Source organism: Clinocottus analis, unplaced genomic scaffold, assembly GCF_023055335.1.
Source record: "Clinocottus analis isolate CAN_PGR_092001 unplaced genomic scaffold, fCliAna1.0.p SCAF_15, whole genome shotgun sequence".
Lineage (NCBI taxonomy): Eukaryota > Metazoa > Chordata > Actinopteri > Perciformes > Cottidae > Clinocottus > Clinocottus analis.
The window spans coordinates 8,898,066-8,921,244 of NW_027175876.1; the positions used below are offsets into that span (position 1 = coordinate 8,898,066).

At 40.1% G+C, this 23,179-nt stretch overlaps 3 protein-coding genes across 6 annotated transcripts; 2 read left to right on the top strand and 1 right to left on the bottom strand.

Moving 5' to 3' along the window:
• The first annotated feature begins 531 nt into the window (after positions 1-531).
• rnf8 (ring finger protein 8, E3 ubiquitin protein ligase) lies at positions 532-5,953 on the top strand. 2 transcript variants are annotated; one of them, XM_068577771.1, is made up of 9 exons: positions 532-776; positions 1,002-1,130; positions 1,662-2,104; positions 2,213-2,414; positions 2,660-2,722; positions 2,805-2,894; positions 2,988-3,095; positions 3,273-3,477; positions 5,550-5,953. In XM_068577771.1, the coding sequence occupies exons 1-9, from the start codon at positions 654-656 to the stop codon at positions 5,768-5,770; spliced, it is 1,584 nt and encodes a 527-aa protein (XP_068433872.1). In that variant the 5' UTR covers positions 532-653; the 3' UTR covers positions 5,771-5,953. The 2 variants fall into 2 exon arrangements, with proteins under 2 accessions (XP_068433872.1, XP_068433873.1); XM_068577772.1 differs by having other exon boundaries at positions 3,273-3,484; positions 5,550-5,724.
• Positions 5,954-9,520: 3,567 nt separating this feature from the next.
• tcte1 (t-complex-associated-testis-expressed 1) lies at positions 9,521-13,698 on the top strand. Its single transcript, XM_068577080.1, has 5 exons — positions 9,521-9,556; positions 9,911-10,082; positions 10,176-10,750; positions 11,637-12,086; positions 13,270-13,698. Exons 2-5 carry the CDS (start codon positions 9,938-9,940, stop codon positions 13,456-13,458), a joined length of 1,359 nt encoding a protein of 452 aa, XP_068433181.1. The 5' UTR covers positions 9,521-9,556; positions 9,911-9,937; the 3' UTR covers positions 13,459-13,698.
• A 2,626-nt stretch (positions 13,699-16,324) lies between these two features.
• On the bottom strand, positions 16,325-22,684 carry tmem151ba (transmembrane protein 151Ba). Of its 3 annotated transcripts, none has more exons than XM_068577079.1 (3): positions 22,506-22,684; positions 22,221-22,345; positions 16,325-19,249 (listed from the first exon to the last, which is right to left on the bottom strand). In XM_068577079.1, exons 2-3 carry the CDS (start codon positions 22,305-22,307, stop codon positions 17,807-17,809), a joined length of 1,530 nt encoding a protein of 509 aa, XP_068433180.1. In that variant the 5' UTR covers positions 22,308-22,345; positions 22,506-22,684; the 3' UTR covers positions 16,325-17,806. The 3 variants fall into 3 exon arrangements, with proteins under 3 accessions (XP_068433180.1, XP_068433179.1, XP_068433178.1); XM_068577078.1 differs by having other exon boundaries at positions 22,462-22,684; XM_068577077.1 differs by having other exon boundaries at positions 22,221-22,684.
• Positions 22,685-23,179: the final 495 nt, after the last annotated feature.

The following is a 23,179-nucleotide window of genomic DNA, read 5'->3' on the forward strand; positions in this document are numbered from 1 at the left end:
CGCAGCAGAGAGCGAAACCTGTTGTTTTTATTACAGATTTGAGCTGTTGAAGTTAGAAGAGTAAAAAAATACAATATTTTGCTCTGAATTAGAAATAGAATAATTAGGTAAGATCACATGCACACGTAAGTAAGTGTACTTGTACGGTCTACTAGTAACTACTGTGTTGACATATAATTGCCAACGATATTGAAAAAACGATATCGATTTATATATATATAAATCGATATCGTTTTATATATATATATATATATATATATATATATATATATATATATATATATATATATATATATATATATATATATATACATATATATGTATATATATATATATATATATATATATATATATATATATATATATATATATATATATATATATATATAAACATTCATTTAAAGTATTATTCTAAATATGTCCTTATTGAAGATCAATCACTTAATTGTATGTATAAAAAATAAACAAAATAATGATCAGTTCAACTTCCTCCTCCATCGCCTTTATTTTGAAAAAAAACAACAAGCGGTTTCCGGTTTCGTCCTGTCACTCTCCGTCTTGACGCCGTTCCAGCTACGAGAGCAATGTAGCAGCCAGCAACACTTGTTAGCGATGCGTTCAGGTCGTGTTAGCCGCTGACAGAGTGAGATAAGATGGAAACTGTAACGACGAACTCGTCTGCGGCTGAGGAGGACGACTGTTCAGACTCAGAGGTGTTATGTTTGATGAGAGTCGGAAGAAACTCAGACTGGCTTCGCTTGTTCGAAAACACTGAGGTGCAGTTTGCTAATGCTAGCCAGCGGGCTACCGTTGCTCTATATTTACTTGCTCAAGTTTGCAATTCACCAAATAAAATATCTTACTCATTCTTTTTTTGTGTGTTTTTGTTATATTGTTGTCAAATTTGACCCAATCTAACGTTTTCTGTTTGAATAAGCTGAAGGCTGCACAGTAAACGGGAGCTAACTGACTAACTATGCGTTTCGTGTCTGACTGTCCAGGTCACCATAGGACGTGGTCTGGATGTTACCCACCAGCTGCTGTCTCCAAGTTGTCCTCTCATGATCTCCAGACTGCACTGTAATGTCAAACAGAGGGAAGATGGACAGTGGACAGTGACAGACAAAAAGGTAATATTGCATTTTCTAGGTTTTATGGATTAAACCAATATGATCTGTCATGCTAATTACAAAATGTGTAAAAAACAAAACAAAAAAACAACAACAACAATAGTGCATGTTGAGTTTGTAGACTAGTCCTAAACATTTACCAGAGACTAGACATATTGCTGTTTTGTTATTTTAGTGTAGATTTTAGAGCAAAAATCTACATTCTTAGATTAAATAACCGTGGTGTGAACAGGCCAAACTTCACGTAGACGACACAAGGGCAGGATTTAATATTTTAAGGATTTTAAGTATCATCTGACAACCACACAGAAGGATTTTATTAAAAGCACAGTCCAGTTTAACAAGACTGCAAACTACACCTTCAACAATAAATATATAATGAAATTAGTAAGTTTAACCTCTCTGACAGTGTCAATTAAAACACTTGAACGTGAACATAATGAAGTAGTTTTGTGTTCTTCATATTCCTTGCTTATGAACATTATATTCAGTTAAAGCTGATAAAGAAAATAATGCTGGTTTTTCCCTCAGAGTCTCAACGGTGTTTGGGTGAATGGAAATCGCATTCCCGCTGAAGAATCCTATCAGCTGAGGCTCGGAGACTCCATACAACTCGGGGTTCCTCCTGCCACTTCCACCACAGAAGTGGAGTTTGACTACATCTTCGTCCAGCGGCCCCTCAAAGACATTAAACACTGCTTGGCAAAGGGACATAAAGAAGGCGCTAAAGCAGCCCTCGTTTCCAAAAAGACCAAAAGGAAGTTGACTGTGGAAGAAGTCGAGCCGTCTACCTCTAAGCCCAAGCTCTACCGCTGCTCTTCGGCAGACAAGTCATTTGCAAAGCCCTGCCCTCTGTCACCAGTGAAACGGCAGCAGAGGCTCAGTCACTCTCAGGTGGAGGAAACTGGAGTCCAGGAAGTAGATCGGCCCTTCGATGGCTCCAACACTCCCTGTGACCTGGACAACTTGCAGATGTAACTTTATGCCTCTTGTGTATTATCATTGAAAGATGAATCTATTGCCATCTTTTTTTTTTAAAAACAAAACAAAAGGTTGTTATTAAAATAAAGCTCCCTTTGCAGGTACAGCCAGAACATCCTGAGGTTGAGGGAGCAGGTAGACGACACCCAGAGGCAGGTAGCCTCTCTCGGGGTAGAGCCGCACCAGGCTGATCCTCTCAGAGGGGAGCATGTCAGTGAGCTGCACGGTCAGCTGGAGACGCTTAGAGCTAAGATGCACCGAATGGAGACGTTAGAGAAGTCCTTCAGTAAGAGGCAGCTGGAGGTAAGAAGTTTTTCAGTAACTCCTTTAATACATGGAATATTCATCACCAACAGTTGAAAGTAATGCCCTTCTCTTCAACAATATAGTAATTTCCTTTTTAGACGTTTGTGAGGTATGCGTCATGTTTGTCTATTAATGATATATATATAAGCTAACACTTTGTCTTTTTGGTATATTTTTTTGTACATATGACTACTAGAGACTAAATATTCTCTTTAATGAAAGTGTAACCTTTATGTATTTAGGCACAAAAAACACAGCAACAAGAGGAGCTTTTGAAAAAGCAGTTAGAAGAGGCCTTGCAAGAGGTATGCAATTGAATGAATTGAATTGAATTCAGATTTTTTTTCATAGTTTATTAATTTGTCTAACTGTTTTCAACGTCCAAAGCAAAAGAAAGTAATAGATGAACTTGCCCTCTCTCGGGATGGCTTTGAAGAGATTCTCTTGGCCAAAAACAAAGAGCTGGCATTGACAAAGGTATGACAACGTTCATAATAATATAAGCATCCTTCTTTGTATTGTTTGACATGGCATCAGCAAAGCTTTATTCATTTATGTATTCTTTTCCAGGAGGAGAAGGAGCAGGCCAGGGCTCAAAAGGATGAAGTAGTTACACAAGTGACAGAGGTTTTGGAGAACGAGCTTCAGTGTATCATCTGCTCCGAGCTCTTCATCGAGGTAGGATGAAGAGTTAATGAAGCATGGTGTTGAAAATGAGCAGAACAGAAACACAAAATGAATACAGCAATTATTACACAGCAATCTGACAAAAATATTTTGTTTTGTTTTTGAGGTGCTTTAGAAGACACAAAAACATAATATTAACGTTTTGATCTGCACTGATTTTGTCTACAGGCAGTCATCCTGAACTGCGCTCATAGCTTCTGCAGTCACTGCATCAAACAGTGGCGCAAAAAGAAAGACGAGTGTCCCATCTGTCGACGGGCCATCCAGTCTCAGACCCGCTGTCTGGCCCTGGACAACTGCATCGACAGCATGGTTGAAAACTTGAGCCTGGATATGAAGTCGAGACGACAGACCCTCATCAGCGAGAGGAAAGGTGAGAGGTGCGTTATCAGCAGTGGCATTAGTATCCAACTGTTAAGGTTTGTATCTCCTCTGCCAGTGCGGTTGATTGGTGACTCCTTTATCTTTGGGTGGCTGGTGTAAAAAACATTATTTCAAATAAGAGATACCACAAGTTGTAATGCAATATACAGAGAGCTCTCCCTAATCTGTATTAAGTGAAGTCCTTTGGCAAAGGCTTGAATGTAATGGATGTTCATATGTAAAAGTATCACAGACTCCAACTTTGTAGTTAAAGAAACAGCTTATTAAACTCTTTTTTTTTTAAAGAGAAACATGAACGGTTCACTAAAAAGCAAAAAATGTTAGCTTGTCCTTGTTTCAGAAAAGTAAGCTTGTCACTATGATGTCATCAGCTGAGGTCGGCGGATAGCCTTAAAATGGGTTGGGGCTGTTGTACAGTGAGAACAGGATCCATGAAGTTCATCCTTTTAGGGTGGTGTATTTTAAAAACACAAGTCATCGTACTCACAGTGAAGACTGAATAATCCTGCTCTGTTCAAAATACTCTTTCTTAGTTTACAATTTTTGGGTCTGACTGAAGTTTATCAGGTGAAATTGAACAAAATCTGTACCAGGTGGAAGTATTAAATGTACAACATATACTTGTATTTTGAAAGAAATGTAAGGTTTTGTTGTACTAAAACACTAAAAAACCTACTTAAGTAGACAACTTTTTACCACATGAAATACATTTGAAACGTAATATGTTAACTTCCTTATATCAAAATAATGCTGTGCTTGGTTATTTGAAGATGATCGTATCACATTACCCTCGTCCCTAAACTGCAGAAGTTATCCGGACATTATGTTTCTATGATTTATTTCCACTGGTATGTGACTTCATGGTTATCTCCCTCAGATATCCGTTACAGAACACACATCAAACGACAGCGTGTGACAGTGGTGTCGCGCACTGAACATCAGGATCACACTCATGGGTGACCCATATAGCATTAATATCTGGCGGCCTCGTACTTGCTGTGTGCAGCGCCACATTCATCAAGTCAAAGGGCAGGAGAGCCTTGACATGTCTGAGTGAGCTCAGTGACTAATGTTCCTCTCACCTTCAGCAAAGTGCTCAGCCCTCAGCTGCTCAGAGGCTCTAAAAGAAAAGTGTTCTTCAAGGTGTTCAAAGAGTAGTTACACTCACTGCTTCTGCCTGTCTCGGCTTCCTAGATGCCTTTTAAAATATGCTTGTTAGTGGAGGGGGGATGAGTGTGGAACACAGTGAGGATGTCAAACACAAGGTGGCAGCACAATGTATACAATATAATGTAATGCAACCTAAAAAGCAGTATTTAGCATTGAAATACTGCCCCTGTGCATATTAGGTGAGGTGGCTCTCAAATTGAGCTTGCTTTCCCGCAAACAAAGCTGAAAAAAAATGTACAGTAGGTGCACTTATTGAACCAAATACACAAATAGAGTAGATACATTTAAGGTAATTAGGTAAGAAATGTTTTATTTCCATCCCACCTTTTCAAAGCCATAGATACAACATGATTCACAAATATGCATAAGTTCAATAACATAAAATACTAACAACAAACCCATTGCTGATCATGTGGAGGGGTTTAATATGTGCCCCTGATTCAGCTGATAAGATACTGAGGGGAATATATTAAGTTTAGGTTTGAACTAAAACAATAAGAGCATTAACCGTGTTCATCACAAGCCTTGAACGTGGCACTTTTAACACATGTGGTCGCCTTGTCAGGTCTGGAAACCAAATGCGTGACATTTTTCTTTGAAAGCGAGGAACACATTTTGTGTCGAGGACTCATAACTGTTTGAGTAATGTTTGCTAAAAAGTGTGCAATCTTTTTGAGAAATGAAACTACATGTCAAATGTGGTTTGGGCTGAGGGCCACAGACCGGGAAGTGAAGTCAAAAAGTATTGAGGAACAAAATGACACATTGTTGGTTTTCCTCTCTTTGTGGATTTGGTTGACTGAGAAAAATCTAGATCAAATGTTTCTTTACAGTTGTGACTTCCAAATGTTGGCAAAGAGAATCCCTCACAGTTTTCTTTCCCTCCAACAGCCGACTCTGCTCAGGTGATGGTGATCCACGATGACGACAGCAGCAGCCGCAGCAGCGACAGCGATAGCAGCATGGTGTCCATCGATAGCAGCTTGGTGTCCATCGATAGCATCCTGAGCTCAGTGGACTCTTTGGAAACGGACAGTAGCGTCCGCGTGGACTCCAGTTTGATCGACAGTGGTAGTAACTCTGATGAAATCCTTGATGAGTTTGAGGACTAGTGCTTTTCTCCGGAGGGAATTGGACTTTTTTGGTGTTGGTGTTTGCATATCCATGAACTGTTCTCAGATAGAACGCTACGCTTGGTTTCATGAGTCCATTAACCAGATTTTCTTTTTGTAAAGTCATCAGATGTCTTTTTGTCGTTATATTCAACAAAAGGAATAAAGTTTTTTTCCTATGCACTTTTAAAGTCTCATGTTGACTTTGTCAAAGCATTGATTCATTGAGTTTACGGTTCTTTGATTTAACTGATCTGTAAAACTGAGTTTCTCCTCAAAGAATCACATAAAAGCACCACATTCAATCTGTGTTTAGCAGAGATGTGCTTATAGGTTTCTTGGAAAATAAGTAATTCCGCTTGAAAACAGCATGAAAACAAAACTTCACCTCTAACTCTGTTAGCACACAGCAGTAAAGTGGTTAAAGCATACATGATTAATTCAGACAAAGTATCTGCACACCACAAATAGATTTGTTGGGCATTGGAAACTTTGCGTCTTTCTTTTTTTTTTTTTTTAAATGTCACAGTATACTCTGAAAACTAGCACTTCAAGAATATATAATTTATAGTAAATTAACAAAAAATATTGTGGTCCTTTCATCCATTACTTGTGTGGTTCAAGAGATGGATTTTCCTTTGTCTCTTAATTTATGAACATCTGCCAAGTCTTTTTAAATCAGACCAATTGTGTAGAAAATACTATTAATAATGTCACAATACTGTATTTTCATAAACATGGCCAAAGTCACTGAACCACCACAGACATGTTGTTCGTTGTTGTTATTCGATGTTTCATTCAGCGGTACTCTGCGATGCTTTCTGTTCATCCACAGGCCCATCTGGGACTTGCCTTGCTGGCACAAGAGCTGTAGTGCTTTTCTGGAAGGCTCCCGGGCCGAGCATTAATCACTCCCTTTGGCAACGCTCCAGAGTTCACCTCCCGACACACAAACAAGCAACTGAATGCTTTCACCTCGTAAGATAATGTAATAAATGTTCCATAAATTCACTTTATGTTAGCGAAGCAGTAGCTGAGTTGTACTTGTGTAAGGCAATCTTCTTCAGCCATTCAAATTTCATGTAAAATACAGCAACGGATATCGCTTTCAAAGCAGGTTGTCGATCGTGCCACTGCTGTGACACTTAGTTTAAAAACTGATTTGACATCTTGTAAAGAAACTTCATTTTGTGAAATCCTTCTGTCGTTTGGTAACTACACACATGCTGCGTTGCCGAGCAACTAATGCAACAGCTCCTTGGGCTCAGAAAGCAAATGGAAGTGTGGCGGCACCGGCCTGAGCGGCAAGGTGAAGCACTCAGTCCTCCCACTGTGGATGCATGTTGCTGCGTTTTCTCTGTCAATTCTCTGCTTTTGCTTCTTCAGGGCTGCAACAGTCAGAGGACTACGAGCTTTGAGTGTGCTGTTAATAATCACTATTTATATGACATACTCCATGTGAAACGCACTGCACTCTCTAAGACGTATGAGACAGTATCCTGCTGAGGTTATTTTATGGCACTCTATTAGGGAGTACTCAGTACTGTCATGCGTAACCACGTAAACATCCAGGTCTTTTTATTTCCTAATAATGGCATAGAAGAATTATGTAGTTTTGTACAATGGAGAAAAAAGAGTGAGTCAAAGTTCTGACAAAGCAATAATTGAGTTAGTTGTGTTTCTATCTTTCTATCAGGATATATTAGAAGATGTTACAGGAAGTGTGAACTGGCCTAGTGTCACGCCGGCGTGGCTGACTGGGTTTCTCCTGCCGTGACAAGTCAAAATGTCTGCTGTCAAAAAGGCTTGTTAAATTCAAAGAGCTGCTCACCTTAACCTCACCTGACTACTGTGTACTTGACTACTAGAATTAACTACAGCTAATAAACTGAAGTTAATTCCTGTAACAAACTTTAGAGTTATAACTATTGATGTATTTTTCTCACACTGACTCTACCCATGCAGAGTGCACAGTAACTTCAGCTCACAGAGGGAGTTTGCCTCATGCGCTGTGGATAGCTAATGTCACGCCAGTCCATTAAAGCCGGAGTACGAGGGAAGCGTGTGTCTGTCAGGTTGTATTACACGAGGACGACAGCGATGGACGGCCGCAGGGATACAGTTGGAGTCTCTCTGTCCAACCCTCCATCTGACTCTTGGAGCAACCTTTTGATGTCAGTACCATCCAGCTCTCTCTCTCTCTCTCTCTCTCTCTCTCTCTCTCTCTCTCTCTCTCTCTCTCCCTCTCTCTCTCTCTCTCTCTCTGTCTCTCTCTCTCTCTCTCTCTCTGTCTCTCTCTCTCTCTCTGCCTTCCACATGGGAAACACAACTTGGTATGGCTGCATCATCTACCTGCCTCCACAAACGTGTGGTCATGTGAAGATGTTACACAATCACACAATTGATGAAAGTAGTTGATAGACAGAAAAAAAATCTGCAGCTGTTTCAGTCACGTTTTCAAGCAAAAAAAAGCCACAGCCTCCAGCAACTTAAATGTGCAGAATTGATGCTGTTCTTTGCCATATTATAAGAAATGTAATATATTTGGAGTTACAAATAGAATCTAAAGATTAACTGATAATACAAAATTGTGTTAGTTATAGCCTGAAAAATATTACATCATTATAATCCATCATAAGTACAGAAAATGGTCTTTTAGAAAGCTTTTGTGAGGCATCTTCCATTAAAGCACTTACAAATATATGTTATGTAGCTAAATGGATCATATGTATTTTAATATACATGCATACCGACCAGTCTTAACATTTGTGTTCTATATAATTTGAATTTCAATTAATTTAATTTCTCAATATTTACATGCATAAAATAACAACATATTATGTTGGAGATAGGAAAAACATATTTACGGTACATTTAGCTTCATTTCTGTGTTATTTAATTAGAGTCAGGATTTTCTTAAGGTGTTATTTACTGATCTGTACTCTCATACATTGTCGTTGTGCACCTGCTTTTTGTTGTTGTTGGTAAGAAAGATGGATTCACTCCAATGTGCTCTTATCCAAACGACCTATGGTCCATATCCGAGATCCATCTGCCAGCTTTGTAGAATCCAAATGTTCCTCACAGCGTGATAAGGCCAAACACGGCAGCCTCTCCAGCCTCCTGCAACACTGATGCCACATAGAACATTACTGTAAGTGAATACTTATTAGGCTGTCTAATCATCATTTTGTGGTTTACCCAATCTGCTGTTTCATTCCTGCATTTAATAATTAATAGATACCAGTGCCTTTAAGTTTGTGTTTCCTGATTAATAATATATGTTGGTATTTGGAAAATACTGAAGAAAAAAAATCTCATTGTGTTGTGAGGAAAAGTTATGCAACGTATGTGGCTTTGCCAGACAATCTGCAACTTTTCCCAGATACGTTTTCTACAACAATATACATATAATTATTATTAAATTATATTATTACTTTCACACAGATAGCAAATTGCATTCACTATTGTATGTTGTGTTTGTGGGTCAAGCCCTGAGTTGGATTCGATAATATCGGAAATTCCGGTTCAAGATGGTAAAATCTGTACAGAGACTCAAAGTTAATTCAAAATTTCGACAAGGGAACTCACTATCCTAACTTTGTGTTATTAAAAGTTATATTTATTGATGTCCTCTGAAGGTAGCGGCTAGTTACATCATATTTAGCGAGGTGAACCACCTTCGCCGTAAGATAACTTCAAGGCTGCGTGTTCCGTATTTCCGAGGTTCAAAAAGTAGGCATAGTTACCAAGGAGACAACTGAAGCCGAGACCAGCGCGCTGCAGGTAGACGGCTTGAGTTGTGCTTATGTAACTAAATGTTATACAGCGGATTTGTCAACAATTCCCGACACGACTTCTAGTAAAGCTGTCGTAGTTTACAGGACGTTAACTTTTCTGTATAAAGGACTGCCATTTTAGATATAAAGTTAGCTAGTTGGTTTTAACTGGGCGCTAGCTAGCTAGCGGCAGGATGTGGCAGCATGAAACTTAGAGCCAGAGTCTAGTTACAACTCATTCAGGCGTTAAATGTAATTTATCATCACATTAGAACACCAGAAAATAATCAAGACTCTTATCTACAATTGTTAGGATGTGCCACTTTTAAAGTGTAATTTAATGTTACTTCTTTTTAACCAGAGGATAGTGTACAAACAACCTGCAACAATGGCCAGGTCCCCTTATCCTGGAGCCACAGCTGAAGACTTCAGGAGGTTGAGGAGGATCATTGCTGAAGATCAAGACTGGTCCCTGACTCTAGTGCCTTGTTTGTCAAACCTCTGTTTGCAAACCATTGTGAGAAACTTTGAGGGTATGCACTGGTTTTTAGTACCATTGTTTCACAAATTTGTATACACTTACATAATAATATAAATGGAACTTTATGCAAACTTACCTGTTACAGAAAAGCCCATATTTGAAGAACTTTCACCGATCCACAAAAACTTTGTGCATGAGAGACTGTCTACTTCCCTGCCTCTGCACAAGACAGCGAACTTGATCAGCGATGGTGTCTATTGGAAGCGCTGCTGCGAGCAGCGATGGGACATTTGTGACCTCAACCAGTATGGCCACAGCTGGAAACGAATGTTTCTTGAGAGGCACTTGGAGGACATTATTGAGTTTTTTATCCCAGATGTAACAGAGCTGAAGACGATTCTAGAGATGGTACCTCTTTGTAAGAACGACGTGAAGAGGCTGAACATCTCCCAACTCTTGCCACCTATCAAGGACCCCCAGAAGGAGGAGCAGGAGGAGGATTTTAATTCAGAGTTGACAAGTGACAATGAGGACAGCGGACAGTCTATGGATCACTTTGAGTTTGACATCCTGCTCAACAAGCTGCCAAAACTGGAAGAGTTCCATTTGGTGTACAGGGTCAAACAATGTGGTATGAACTTTGAAAGGAAGATGTTTGAGATGTCCAAGAGAGATTGTGAGTCCCTCGCCAAGGCCCTTAAGTCCTGCAAGACTTTGAAGGTGAATATTCCTCTCATCTCACTGGTTTATGGCTTGATGCCTTCTGTAGCTCTTTGCAAAGTAAAGAGCCTGACTATCTGGACTATGTTTGTTTGTTGTAATTCAGCATTTCTGACTTTCTTGCCAATTTCAAAGTATCATTGACAGCCATTTTACAAGTCCCTAATGTCATGAAACAAGAAAATAGTTGTTGGCACTACCCAAACATTCGATTCAAGCTCTATTTACATCAAAGAAAAGACAGCACAGCCTCTGGCTGCAACCTAAATAAGTCACTCTTTGACACAAAAGTTTTGTCACATTAGTTTACTCCTGCACAAAAACATGGAATATATCTGCTACTGATTTCTGTACACAATATCGGAACGGTCCAAGAGATTATTAGAGTTGCCATTAGGGCTGCACCTACTCAGTGTATAATCTGTTATTTCCGAAAATAAAGGAAAATGCCTACCATAACTACAGGTGACTATTCAGACTGCTTGCTTGTCCCATCAACGGTTCAAAACCCAAAGATAATAGGTTCCAATGATAAAATAGAAAAACAGCAAATCCCTACATTTGAGCATCATATCACACATTTTGTGTGGGACATGACTTTCCCGACTATAAATTTTATGACAAATTACTACTTGATCAGTCAACAAATTGTATTGATATTCATTTGAAATAATAAATGTTAACATTATATAAAGCATAGTCCGTCAATGATCTGTCATGCTGGCACGTAAGTGGTGTCATGTGGCAAGTTCATATCGTCAAAGAAAAGGCCAGTTATTTCCAATAGTTATTTCTCATGACATCTTATGTGTGCACTTACTGATTCAGCTTTTTGTGCTACTCACAACATAATCTTGCTCCTCTTCATGATATTTTGTTTCTTCAGCTTCTGAAGCTCCATCAAAGCCAAATTGAGGATAAAAAGTGTCGGCTGCTGGTGAAAAGTCTTTTGGACCATCCGTCCCTGAGGGAGCTCGACTTCTCTCACAACCTGATCGGAGATAGAGGAGCCAGAGCCATTGGCAAGCTGCTCACCAGGAGTAAACTCGAGACCCTGAACATGTGTGACAATGATATTAGAGGCCCGGGAGCTAAAGCTATAGCGCATGCCTTGTCCAAGAACTCCACCCTGTTGTCGCTCAACCTGCGTCTTAACTGTTTGGGAGATGAGGGAGGGCAGGCTATTAGTAAGGCCTTGCTAAACAACAACACCCTGCTTCACCTGCACCTGGGAGCCAATCGGGTAACAGGCCCTACCGCCATCGCACTGTCTAAAGTTCTCCTTCAGAATAACACCCTGAAGAGCATCAATCTCTCCTGCAACAGCCTGGGCGTGGTAAGTAAATTGCTATTTCTAGATCTTTACTAACAGTGGCGGCAGTAAATATAACGTTTTATCTTAGAGAAAAGGCCACATTTTCACTGATATCAAAAGGGCTCCAACTCTCAGGCGACAATTCTCGGACATTGGTGATTCAGTTTATCAAGCATAATTTTGCACTAATGTCGCATGAGCAGGTATTTTTTTTATCTTCAGCTGCACTTCACCAGAGTCCTTAGACTTTAAACTCTGGAGATTATGATTGTGTGTCATCATCAATATCATGGCATTGCTTTGAAAATATTAGTTGTTCATTAGAAAATGTATCATTTAAATAATTGTTCTATATTCTATTCTATTTTCTAAAATATGGTTTAAAAATGTTTTGATCATGTTATTATGATAAACCTTGTGTTTTGGTTGGGTTTCAGAAAAACAAAGCAGTCAACTTGGACTCTATTTTCCCAACTTTCTAACATTTTATAGACCAGATTCATTGAGAACATAGCTGTCAGATTACTCAACAGTAAAACAAATTGCTACATCCAATAGTTGTCAAGATATAGCATGAATAAAGACATTTTTCCTAAGTGGAGGCAAATTAAATATATGAACAAAAATATTGCTAGTTCTGCTTTAAAATGTGTTTCTTTGATTATAAGAATGTGCACAGAGTGGGGGCACTTTGAAACACTGGGTTATTTTGAACACTGGATTTTCTTCCTAAAGCATGCGTGTGCCTGTACATAGACGCAGTGCCATAAAGTAACAGACAGAATAGCTTGAAAGGCTTTTCAATTATTCATAGACATGTGTGGAAAAACATGCAATAATGGAAAGCTAAGTAAGTGTTGTTTCCCCGTGGGAGGCAGATCAGATTATCCCTCCTCATGTTTCATCGTACAGTCTCTGTCTGACTGAAATACACTGCGGAGGATCAAAAATCACCCACATAGCAGAAATACGTTGTGCAATATCATCAATATCTGTGACCTTAGTCTACTGTTCGCAAAAATAGAAAACGCCTTTTTTCAGACATAGCAATAAACCCGTGATAACATGCACAATAAGCAGTTTAGAGAGTGTGGGCTTTTTCTGACAGCTCGAGTTGCCCGGGGGTGATTTTCAAGGTTATTGAGTGTGTCTTCAGATCTTTTTTTTTTAGATCAGCATTGTGTGTGTGTGTGTTTGTGTGTAGGATGGAGGTGAAGCTCTGCGGGAGGCGATGTCGATCAACACCAGTGTGACAGAATGTGATATTCGTCTGACGGAGGTTGACGAGCAGACCGTTTCCTTCATCAACCAGGTGGTTTGGACCAACCACAGTTCAGAACAGAAGAGACAAGCTGAAAAGAGCGAAACCAAGTTAACATCTTGTTCTTTTTGAAATACAAATCCATCTTTATTAGTCACTGATTCCTGCTTTACCTTATTCATTTAGCCACAAAGCATGGGCACTGCTGATTTGTAAACAATAATACAGCATATAGTTTATAATACGTGTTGCTCTAAGAGTAAAGTAAAATAAACTGTCAGCTTTTAATTGTTATGCTCATTTTAACATGTTATGGTGTATATTTCTGATGTCCACAGATAATTGGAACAATGAAAATGATATGATGTCACACAGGAATGTCTCTGTCATCTTGTCCCATGTTGCAGCCCATAAAGCTATAACTGTAATTAAACAACATGTGTAAAAAGTAAAGCACAAGAACGTAGACCTCCTCAGCTTACAATACATTAAAAATCGCATAATGAAGAAGACAAATAAATATTTGACACATATTTCAGTGAGCATTTCAGTTTATTGAGGAGCCTTTTTTCCATTTTTTTCCCACATAGATTTGGTTTTAAGTCCTTCTGTAACATCAAGGCAACGTTGTGGTGGAGTTGGAATACATACAGATTTGTGTTGTTTTTAAAACCTACTTACTGACACACTGACTAATAATATATTTGTAACACCTTTGCCAGGTAGCAAAAACACATCTTTACTTGCAAAATCACGAGTTTAATTTCTATAATCATATGAAGAGAGGCAAAGCTATTCTGTAAGTTGATGGTGGACTAGCACACAGATCAATCTACACAAGATAGAACACTGACACTCTTTAAATCAGTAATCATTATCACTACTCGCCCGACCTTCTGTGTGAGCATCCGATCGTAAAATCAGTTAAACCCTTCTGACATTTTCAGATAAATAAAGGTGTATGTGATTTAAGAACGGGTTTAAGGGAAACAAACATCATTTAAAATAATATATAAGAAGCAGCAAAAAGATTCTGTTGGCTGTGTTGCCTGAAACCTCGTTAAGAGGATTGTATTGCTGTTTGTGACTTAACATACCCACCATTTAACATCTGCACATCATAAATATCCCCTTCCAGTTACGTACGTGCACAACACATTCAGCTCAGCACTAGATTCGCACTAACGGTCATTTTAACCCCTCGTGTCTGTTTTATTTACAGTACAAATCCTTTCTGCCCTACAGACTGGAAAATCCACAAAATCAGTTCAATATAAAAAGACAAACCCCAGAGCATTCTCGAGTGAAAGAGAATATATCAAAACTACCTAATCTACTTCATACACATGATAAAGGGTTCAGTGCTTTGCATGAATAAAGCTTTCATGCTCGCCTATGGAGGAAAAAATGTCAACTTATGAACCTTCCAGACAGATTTGTATTGTTTTTAATGTCGCTTCTATGTAAACATTGCACCGGTAAACACATTTTCTATTCTTACACATGACTATGTATGGATCACAGTGACGCTATCAGAGGGGCCTGGTGGCTGATCATGAATGAGAGAATGTGATGATGACTTTAGTATAAAACAGTGACTTGAATGCCAAATCGTACTCTAAATAGAGTTTACATCCATTGTGGAGTTTGCATGCTCTTCCCTGTGGTTTTCTTATGCTAACACTTTGCAGTACATGAACGGCACATCATTCTCTGCCTTCTGACCAATGCATTCTGGGATGTGATCCAGCCCTTTATGAGAAATGAAATGTATGAATTGGATCATTTCAATCTCTGTGTGTAATTTGGTTTTCCTGCTAAGATGATATTCTTGTTGTTCCTTAAAAAGGTTGTGCAGTACACCATCCATTAACCATTAAAGGGAGAGTTTGCTCTAAATACACAAGTGTAACGAATACCATGAGCTGGAGTCGTTTGCCCCAGCTGGTCGTAAGTTCAAACATCTCCATGTCATGAACATTTACTGAGTGGAGATAGACACATCACTAAATATGATGGGTTGCACCACACAAACCACTTCTTACGTAGAAATAAGTTGTTTCCAAACTAATGCTGGATATAATCTATTTATATTGAAGAGTAACAGAGCTGACGCTTGATTGAAGTTTGCTATTATAAGAATGATGTATGAATAATAACTTTCAATATACTTCAAGTTATACAACTTTATGCTAATAACTAAATTAATAAATGGCAAAATAACAGTGAGGTTGTGTAACATTGGGGAGTTATGGTACTAACGTTAACCCATTTACACATGACACAGATCTTTACTTGCTAAGACGTTTCTGAAGTTCTAATGGTGCAACCCAATACTAGTTACTAAGAACTTAAGGAGGACTTAAAGATGGATTTATGAGTAGCTGGTGCGACTAAAATCCTGGAGAGGTGCCAATGTCTAACATGTTACTCTATTGTATCTCACCTTCTTGCCTTCTTGACCTTTGTTATCTGGAATAGGAACATAAGCAATGCAATGTCCTTGCTGAAGCCTTCTGAAAAGCAAAATACACATGAAGTTTAGAGAAAGGAGTGATGACCAGGTTTTGAGATGGTGTTGCAAAGCAGCATCTTTACCCTGAATACTATCCTGAGTCCTAGAGGCTTGCATAGATGACCCGTGAGTTGTAAAAACAGTTTACAGAGTGTTTCAATGCTAAATTGTCTAATCTGTGTTCTCATCATGCCTCATTCCCTTTGACTGTTTTCGGTGTATTCCCTAGTATTGCTACAAAGAAAGTGTGCAACTCCAAACGTAACATGGAATGTAATAAGTACGGCTAATTGGCCACAATTGTACAGTCCAGGATCATTATTGTGAAGAAAGAGTTGGAACAGGAAATAACACAAAGTGTAGCCCTCAGACAAGACTCAGATAATTATTATTCTTGGACGTTGTAATGGTTTTATTGATCTTAATGGTGGAGAATGATCTGCCCATGCCAGTTTATCTTTCAGTGCAGTTCTCATGAGATGAGGACTCATTGGTCATAAACGACTCTATTCCCACAGTACAGATTCGCTAAATTGTTACTATTTCTATCATATTTCTTTGAAAAGTTTTACCTCTGTTTCCATGTAACATGTACTGTTGTGCATGGCCCGGCAGTAAAATCAAATTAATCATGACTAAGATTCTGCACGCACTCATTTGAGAGGAAGTCTTTTTTGTTCTTTAAAGTAATCCTGTCATATTATTAAATCTGACACTATCAGTAGTGAATCCAGGCCTCTTCCTATTTCTAGCGTCTTTGATGGCCAGCTCTCTGGCTGTCTCTCTGATATGCATCAGCAGCAGCAGCAGAAGCAGCAGAAGCAGCAGCGGTAACGAGAGCTGTGTTATATCATGAGGAGAATCATCTAAAACATTTAGGGTCTTTTTTTTTTTTAAATCTATGTATTTTAAACAATAATTATAAAAGGTTTCTCCCATGCCTCATATACCATGTGTTACGAGTGTTAATTCAATTTGTTTTGATGGGAGGATGTTGAGATGAGATGACTTTAATTATGATAGCTCATGCTTGCAGTAACAGTTGATCGCTAGGCACTTAAACAAGGAGGTAGGCTGAATAGAAATATTGCCGAATATCAAACAAAATGCATCTTTCAGATTTTAATCTTGTTTAGTTGTCACTGATCTATTAATATCATGGTGAGGTTTATTACTATGTAGTTGGCGCTCATAGTAAAATGTGCAGTTTATAGTAATTAACAGTTTGAAGAAGTGTTGTTGATTGAGTTTTAAGTTCTCGTGTCCTTTAGCTCTCCTGTGCTAAATTATTCATCCACTGTGTCGCTATATTTAGAAAGCCAGGAAGTATAATGTCATCGCAGCCAAGACAATTTCTGCTTACTTGATATTTCAGCATCCACATCAGACAATTATTTTTATACTATGGAAATGTCAATGATTTTCTTAATATTTCTTAATTTCTCACTAAGACGCCCATTGATTGTTGTATTCCTTTCGTTTCTTGGCATTTTCAAAGGTTACGGCTGAATAACCTTTGTATTTGGAGCCCCATGTTAGGCTCCAAATACTAGAAAGAGTTACGCATCTCCTTGTCTCTGGCTAAGATCTACAAATATGGCATTTACACATAGGATGTGACTCCCCTCGGTATTCCTTGGTTATTTAACTCTTGTCCTTATGAACGTTGAACAGCACGTGACTTTTTGGCGATTGTGTCCTTTGAAGCCGCATTATAAACAACAGTCTCATCGATAGCATCAACTTTTTCCTTGACTTATTGACTGCACTGTAAGGACTTTCCCAGATATCCTGTTTCTGGCTACAATATCTTCAGAAACTTGAACAAATCCTTGTTTGCAGGTGACAAAGTTACCTCTTTTGTAAAAAGGGAGAAGCAAAAGCCAATGTTATCCCAGAGCTTCCTCACTCTGTCTCATCATGTATCATTACATCTCGTGCTCAGATAAGTCTGGCAGCCGCGGGTCATAGAGAAGTCTCCACACATGAGCCGTTTCTGTGCAGGGAGCGGTGGTCGTGGTTGAGGCAGCCTTCGTTGCGATGCACAATAAGCACTGGGAAGTGCAGAGCGTCCTGGTAGGCTGGAGGGTTCTCCTCACTTGACTGCTGACCTGACAGACAGTGCGTGCTCTCGGTGGGGCGGGTCCGCTCGTTCAGGCTCCCGCTGCTCCTCCACAGGCAGCTCCGCCTGGATCCGTACAACCGACCTAGCGAGAAGCGGCTGGCGCTAAAAGGGATGCGGGGGCTCCCTGGGTTGCAGATGCTGAGGGCACTGCGAGAGAAGATGGAGGAGCTGCTGATGGCACGGTGGCAGCGTTCACAGTTCTGCCTGTAGCTACCGTAGCCTCCGCATACAGAGTAGTTGTTACAGCTTCCTGAGAGCTGAGTCAGATCCATGAGAACAGCCTCAGAGTAGCTGGGCACCAGCTGCTGGTTGGAGCGGATGTGCCACTCCAACTCCGTGCTGTCGATTGTGTTCACTCGTGGGATGTGTCTGCAATGTGGCCGCTCCTCAGACGGGCTCACCGGCACATAGTCAAAGCCAAACAGCTTCTCTACATGGTAGTGTACACAGGCAGTGTGGTACTCGGTCAGTACCCGCAGAGGCCAGGAGAGGGTGAAAGCAGCTGCCACCCAAAAAGATGAGTTGGCTGCGTACCAGGGAAGGTGATTAGGATCAGAAAAGGCAATCATATACTCCTTGAAGTCTACATTCTTCAGGTGCATTCCCTCGCGGGCCTCCATGTAGTCATCCAGGCCCTCGTTCTCTGTGAAGAACCTGGCCCGCTGGGTCAGGTAAGAGTTTTCTGACTCCACATTAGCAAAGCTAAAGCACTTGGTGAACCTCAGCCTGGTGATGGGGAAGTCCTCCAGACCCAACAGGTGCTTTGCGATGTCCTTAACCCCACAGTTCCCATAATCAAACTCTGCCTCAGCCACATGGGTATTGACTCGCTCATGGTAGACCTGCGTGGTGGTGTAGGCATCTCCATTACGGTAGCGTGTCACCTGCCGCGTCCTCCTGATATAATGGTAGCTGATGGCCTTCCACCAGATGCAGGGCGTCGCCTGCTGCATTCGCTGGATGCGCTCCGCCACACTCTCAACATCCACCTTGTACTGTAGGTCGTTCCTGGTGTAGCAGTGCCAACACTCCACCAGGTAGACCACGTACAGCATGACCAGGAAGGCCAGAGGGATGTAGATGTAGCCGTTGGAGCAGGGACTGTCGTGGTACATCATGGACTTGCCTTTGTAAGCGCTGTCGAAGGAGAGGCGTGTGACCTTGGTCACCTGGCACCAGGCCATCACCCCGACGCAGCCATACATCAGCAGGGACAGCAGCAGGCATTTCCAATGAGTTTCCTGACACAAGGATTTAGTCAGGGACTGCGTCTGGGGCCGCTGCTGCGAAGAAGATGAGAAGACATTTTTCAGATCGTATTCCTTTCGAGAAGCAAATGGCACGTTTGTGTGTATTGCCACAACAATTCCTTAAAATATAACTCCAAAACACTGCAAGCCATTCAGAACATATAAAAAATAAAAAAATTGAGTGTGACCTAAATATCTGTACGATATAAAGTTAGAAAAAGTTTTAAAGTAGTGGCTCGTACATATGAAATATTTAAGGCAATATTCTGCGTTGTAAGTGCTTTGGCATAGTTTATGCATGAGCCGCGAGCCAATTGCTTGTGCCTTGGTCTGCACTTGTTAATATCAAAAGTGTCACCCGCTCTTTTAATCAAATGCAAGAAAATGTGTCTGATTAATGCAAAAGTATGTTAAGAATCAATGTTGACGTAGCACATTGAGCGTCTGTGTGGCTGGTGTGTGGGTGTGCACGTGGCCATAGTGTGTGTGTGTTTATGTTAAATATACTAGAGAATAGGAAGGAAGTAAAAGAGCAGAAATATTTGATAGGTAGATACCATGTTTGATGTCAAGCCAGCCAGGAAAAAGCAGCCGTTTGACTCTGGCAGCATAAAGCTGGTGCCACCCTTTATCACCGCGGGGCACAGTAAGCACCAGTGCTTGCATCAAGAGCTAGTCACGCCTTATGGGAACCCTGCCCACACAAACCTGGCAGAGATTCAAAAGCCCCAGGAAGGATGAATTATAAGAACATTCTTTCAAAGAATTTGCATTACATACATTGCACTTTGGCAGAGCCCTCTGTATTATTTATATACACTGATTCAGCTGAACAAAAATATGGTTATTTTCTCAATATCTTCCATAGGTCAGCCTCTACGTGTGACCACAACAACCAGCATCACTGCATTGATGTATTGAATTCAATATGTCAGCTCTGGGCTCTTCGAACTACAGACGAGCATAAATAATAGATGTTTTTCCTCCATAATTATCTCCCCCACCTTGGCCACATGATCCCCAAGGCCCAAGACTCCACCCCACAGGGTGCAAGGGATTAACATTGAAATTCCCAGTTGAGATTAACCTACTGCGGAAGGAGAATTTACTCACTAGCATTCTGTACACGCTCAACAACTATAATCAATACAACATGACATACTTTGTGGCTCATGCTACACTTCACAGCCTCTGTTTAAGCACCAGGAATAATGACGAACAGTTGTGGAGAAGGAAACATTTGAATGGAAACTAAATATACCTGTATGTGGCAGTATTTGATTTAAAAACGTGCCATTAAATGAAAGAAGCAAAATTATAATATTAAAACAGCAGTCATATAAATGTGTAGGTATGTAAATGAAGGTGTAGCTCAGACAATTTGCTTACACACCAGTTTCATCCAGAACATAAAGTATTATACTAGAGATGAGTCGGCTTCAAGAACAGGGAGTTGGATGCTGACTGGACTGTTACTAACTTTAAAAGTACATGTAAATTAAAAACTCCCTGCTTGAGATCACAACAGTTCATTAGGCCTATGGATGGCCGAAAAGGAAGGAAGTGACTCATTATATTAACACAGAAATGTTGACATGTTAGACACAGACATCCCTGTGGCCTCGTTGAATAGGAGAGAACCTCCCCCTCCCCTTTACCCCCCTCTAATTATTTATTTCTGACATGGATTTGTTGAAGCAGAAGAAATATAAAGAAGTTGCGTTGGAAATTAAGCTTCCAAAATAACTTTTCTCACATTGTTATTTTAGTCTGTTCTGCGAGTAAAGTGTAAATAACCTTCAAGCTTCAGTTGGAAGGGGTCGCTACTATTACGTTTGGTGACAATTACGTGTATGTATTGTATGTATTCGTACATTCCCTTTACACAAGAATGCGCACATGTTGAACCCATCCTACAAAATGTAAATCTAAACAAAGGGAATAGAAATGCCTTTCTATATCCCATTAGCTTTATGGTTTACAGTAATGTCCATAAACTTTTAGATCACCTTGGTTGAATACACTTTATATGTTACAGATGCTTCAACATTACATTTAGTTACTTCTACAGGAAGGCTCAAATCCATAAAACAGTCTGTTATGAAACATAATCAATATTTTCGAAAACAAATGAATCAGTCAGACCCTTCAAGACTGAAGAAGCTTTTCAATTCATGAGACTGCTGTTGCGCCTTTAACTAAGTGCCTCTCTCACTCATGGACACTTTCTCTTGACATAATAAGATCAGCGGGGTTATATAAAAACCCTCTTGTGTAATGGATATGTAACTTATCCAACATGTGTATTTGAAGCGGAAGTCTACACAGTCACAGTAAAATAGAGGGGGAAAAAAATCACTGTTTTTACTAGGTAATAGATTCCTAATTATTTGATGTATATTTCCCATTTGAAGGTGTTTACCTCTGTTGTAATGGAGTCAATACAATCTGATGTTGACAGCTACATATACTTAATAAGCTATTTCACTTGAGTCCTTGTTAAACTTACTGTCAGGAGCAAAACTTCTTTGTCTTTAAAGTGAAAAACACACATAGATGTTATGCCTGTTAAGATTTTTTTAAGGAAAAATAACTGTCAAAACATTCAAAGAAAAATGCCATTTTTATATTCTCTCATTACTGTAACAGTAATATTAGACCGTTTCAGTTATCTGAAGCCTCATTTGAACTCTTTCCAAGAGGCACAAGAGGTCCACAAACCCCATTTTGGAAACTTGTCTGAGGGGGAGACCAACAGTATGCACGTTCACACCCGCGGGAGCGCGCTTGGACGCACAGGTTAATCTATACTGCATATTGGGCATTTACTACAACTGCAATACAACTAATCTCCATGTGTTATGTGCACTATTTAGACCCCGATCTCCAAAAACTCATGATTGTAGTTAGATAATTGTGATTCCACCGTTTCTCTTTCCCTCATGCATTTTGATTTATTTTTTTTTTTAAACTGGCCTTCACATTGCAAACAATGAGTCCTCACCTCCTCCCGGGGACTGTCCTGCTCCTCTTCGGGCACGGGGGTGGTGGTGCTGCTTTCACTGGCCGTTGCAGCCGATGCTGGGGACATGATGACAACGGTGCAACACCAACCGGGTCATGGATCTCCTGGTGGGATGGAGGGTTTCCAAATCAGGGTGAAACATAAATACACCGACTGTGCATCAGCCATAAGAAACTCGTCCGGCCCGAGACCAAATAGAAACGCTCAAAACATGCATCACCCCAGCATCCTCCAGGTGGGCAGACGTCGCTGGGTATCGCTTACAGGAATCCGTTCATTGTGCCTCCAAAGACGTGCAAAACAGGCTGAGACTCCTCCCGCGAAGAGTGCTGCGAGGGATGCAATGTTAGGAAATGGAAGAGGCGGCAGTCAGCTCCTCTCCTTGTCGGCAGTGCCCACAGAAGCTGTGAAGCAAGACAAAGACGAAAGGCAGCGGCACGTGTGAGCTGCCAGCCCGACACCACAACGTAAATAACACACACGTCCCAGTTCAAGTAAATCACAACACGCACGGAGGCGGTGCTGCAGAGAGGGCCCGCCCCCTGCATCCCATTAGATGCATGACCCTCTGTGTATGAGCCAATTACTATAATAACAATTATCGCCCCTTTCAAAAGGAAAGCTTTAATACTGTAAGAAATTGCAACAGTATGCAGATAAATATAGGCTGATTCTTGGTATTTTGTATTTAAAACAGAATGTTCAACCCCCAGAGTAAACTCACTATTGAGCAACAAACACATACAGGAAAAACATAATGTATGGAATACTGTGGGATTGTTCTTGTGTTCAATAAGATAAATGATTAATACATAATTGTAAGCACATAAATCACAGTGAAAATGAGCTTGATGTCTCTTTCAAGCCACTGTTTAAAGATTTAACGTACTCATTTAGGTTGTCATTTAGGTTTATGTTTTTTTCTTGTCGTGATATTT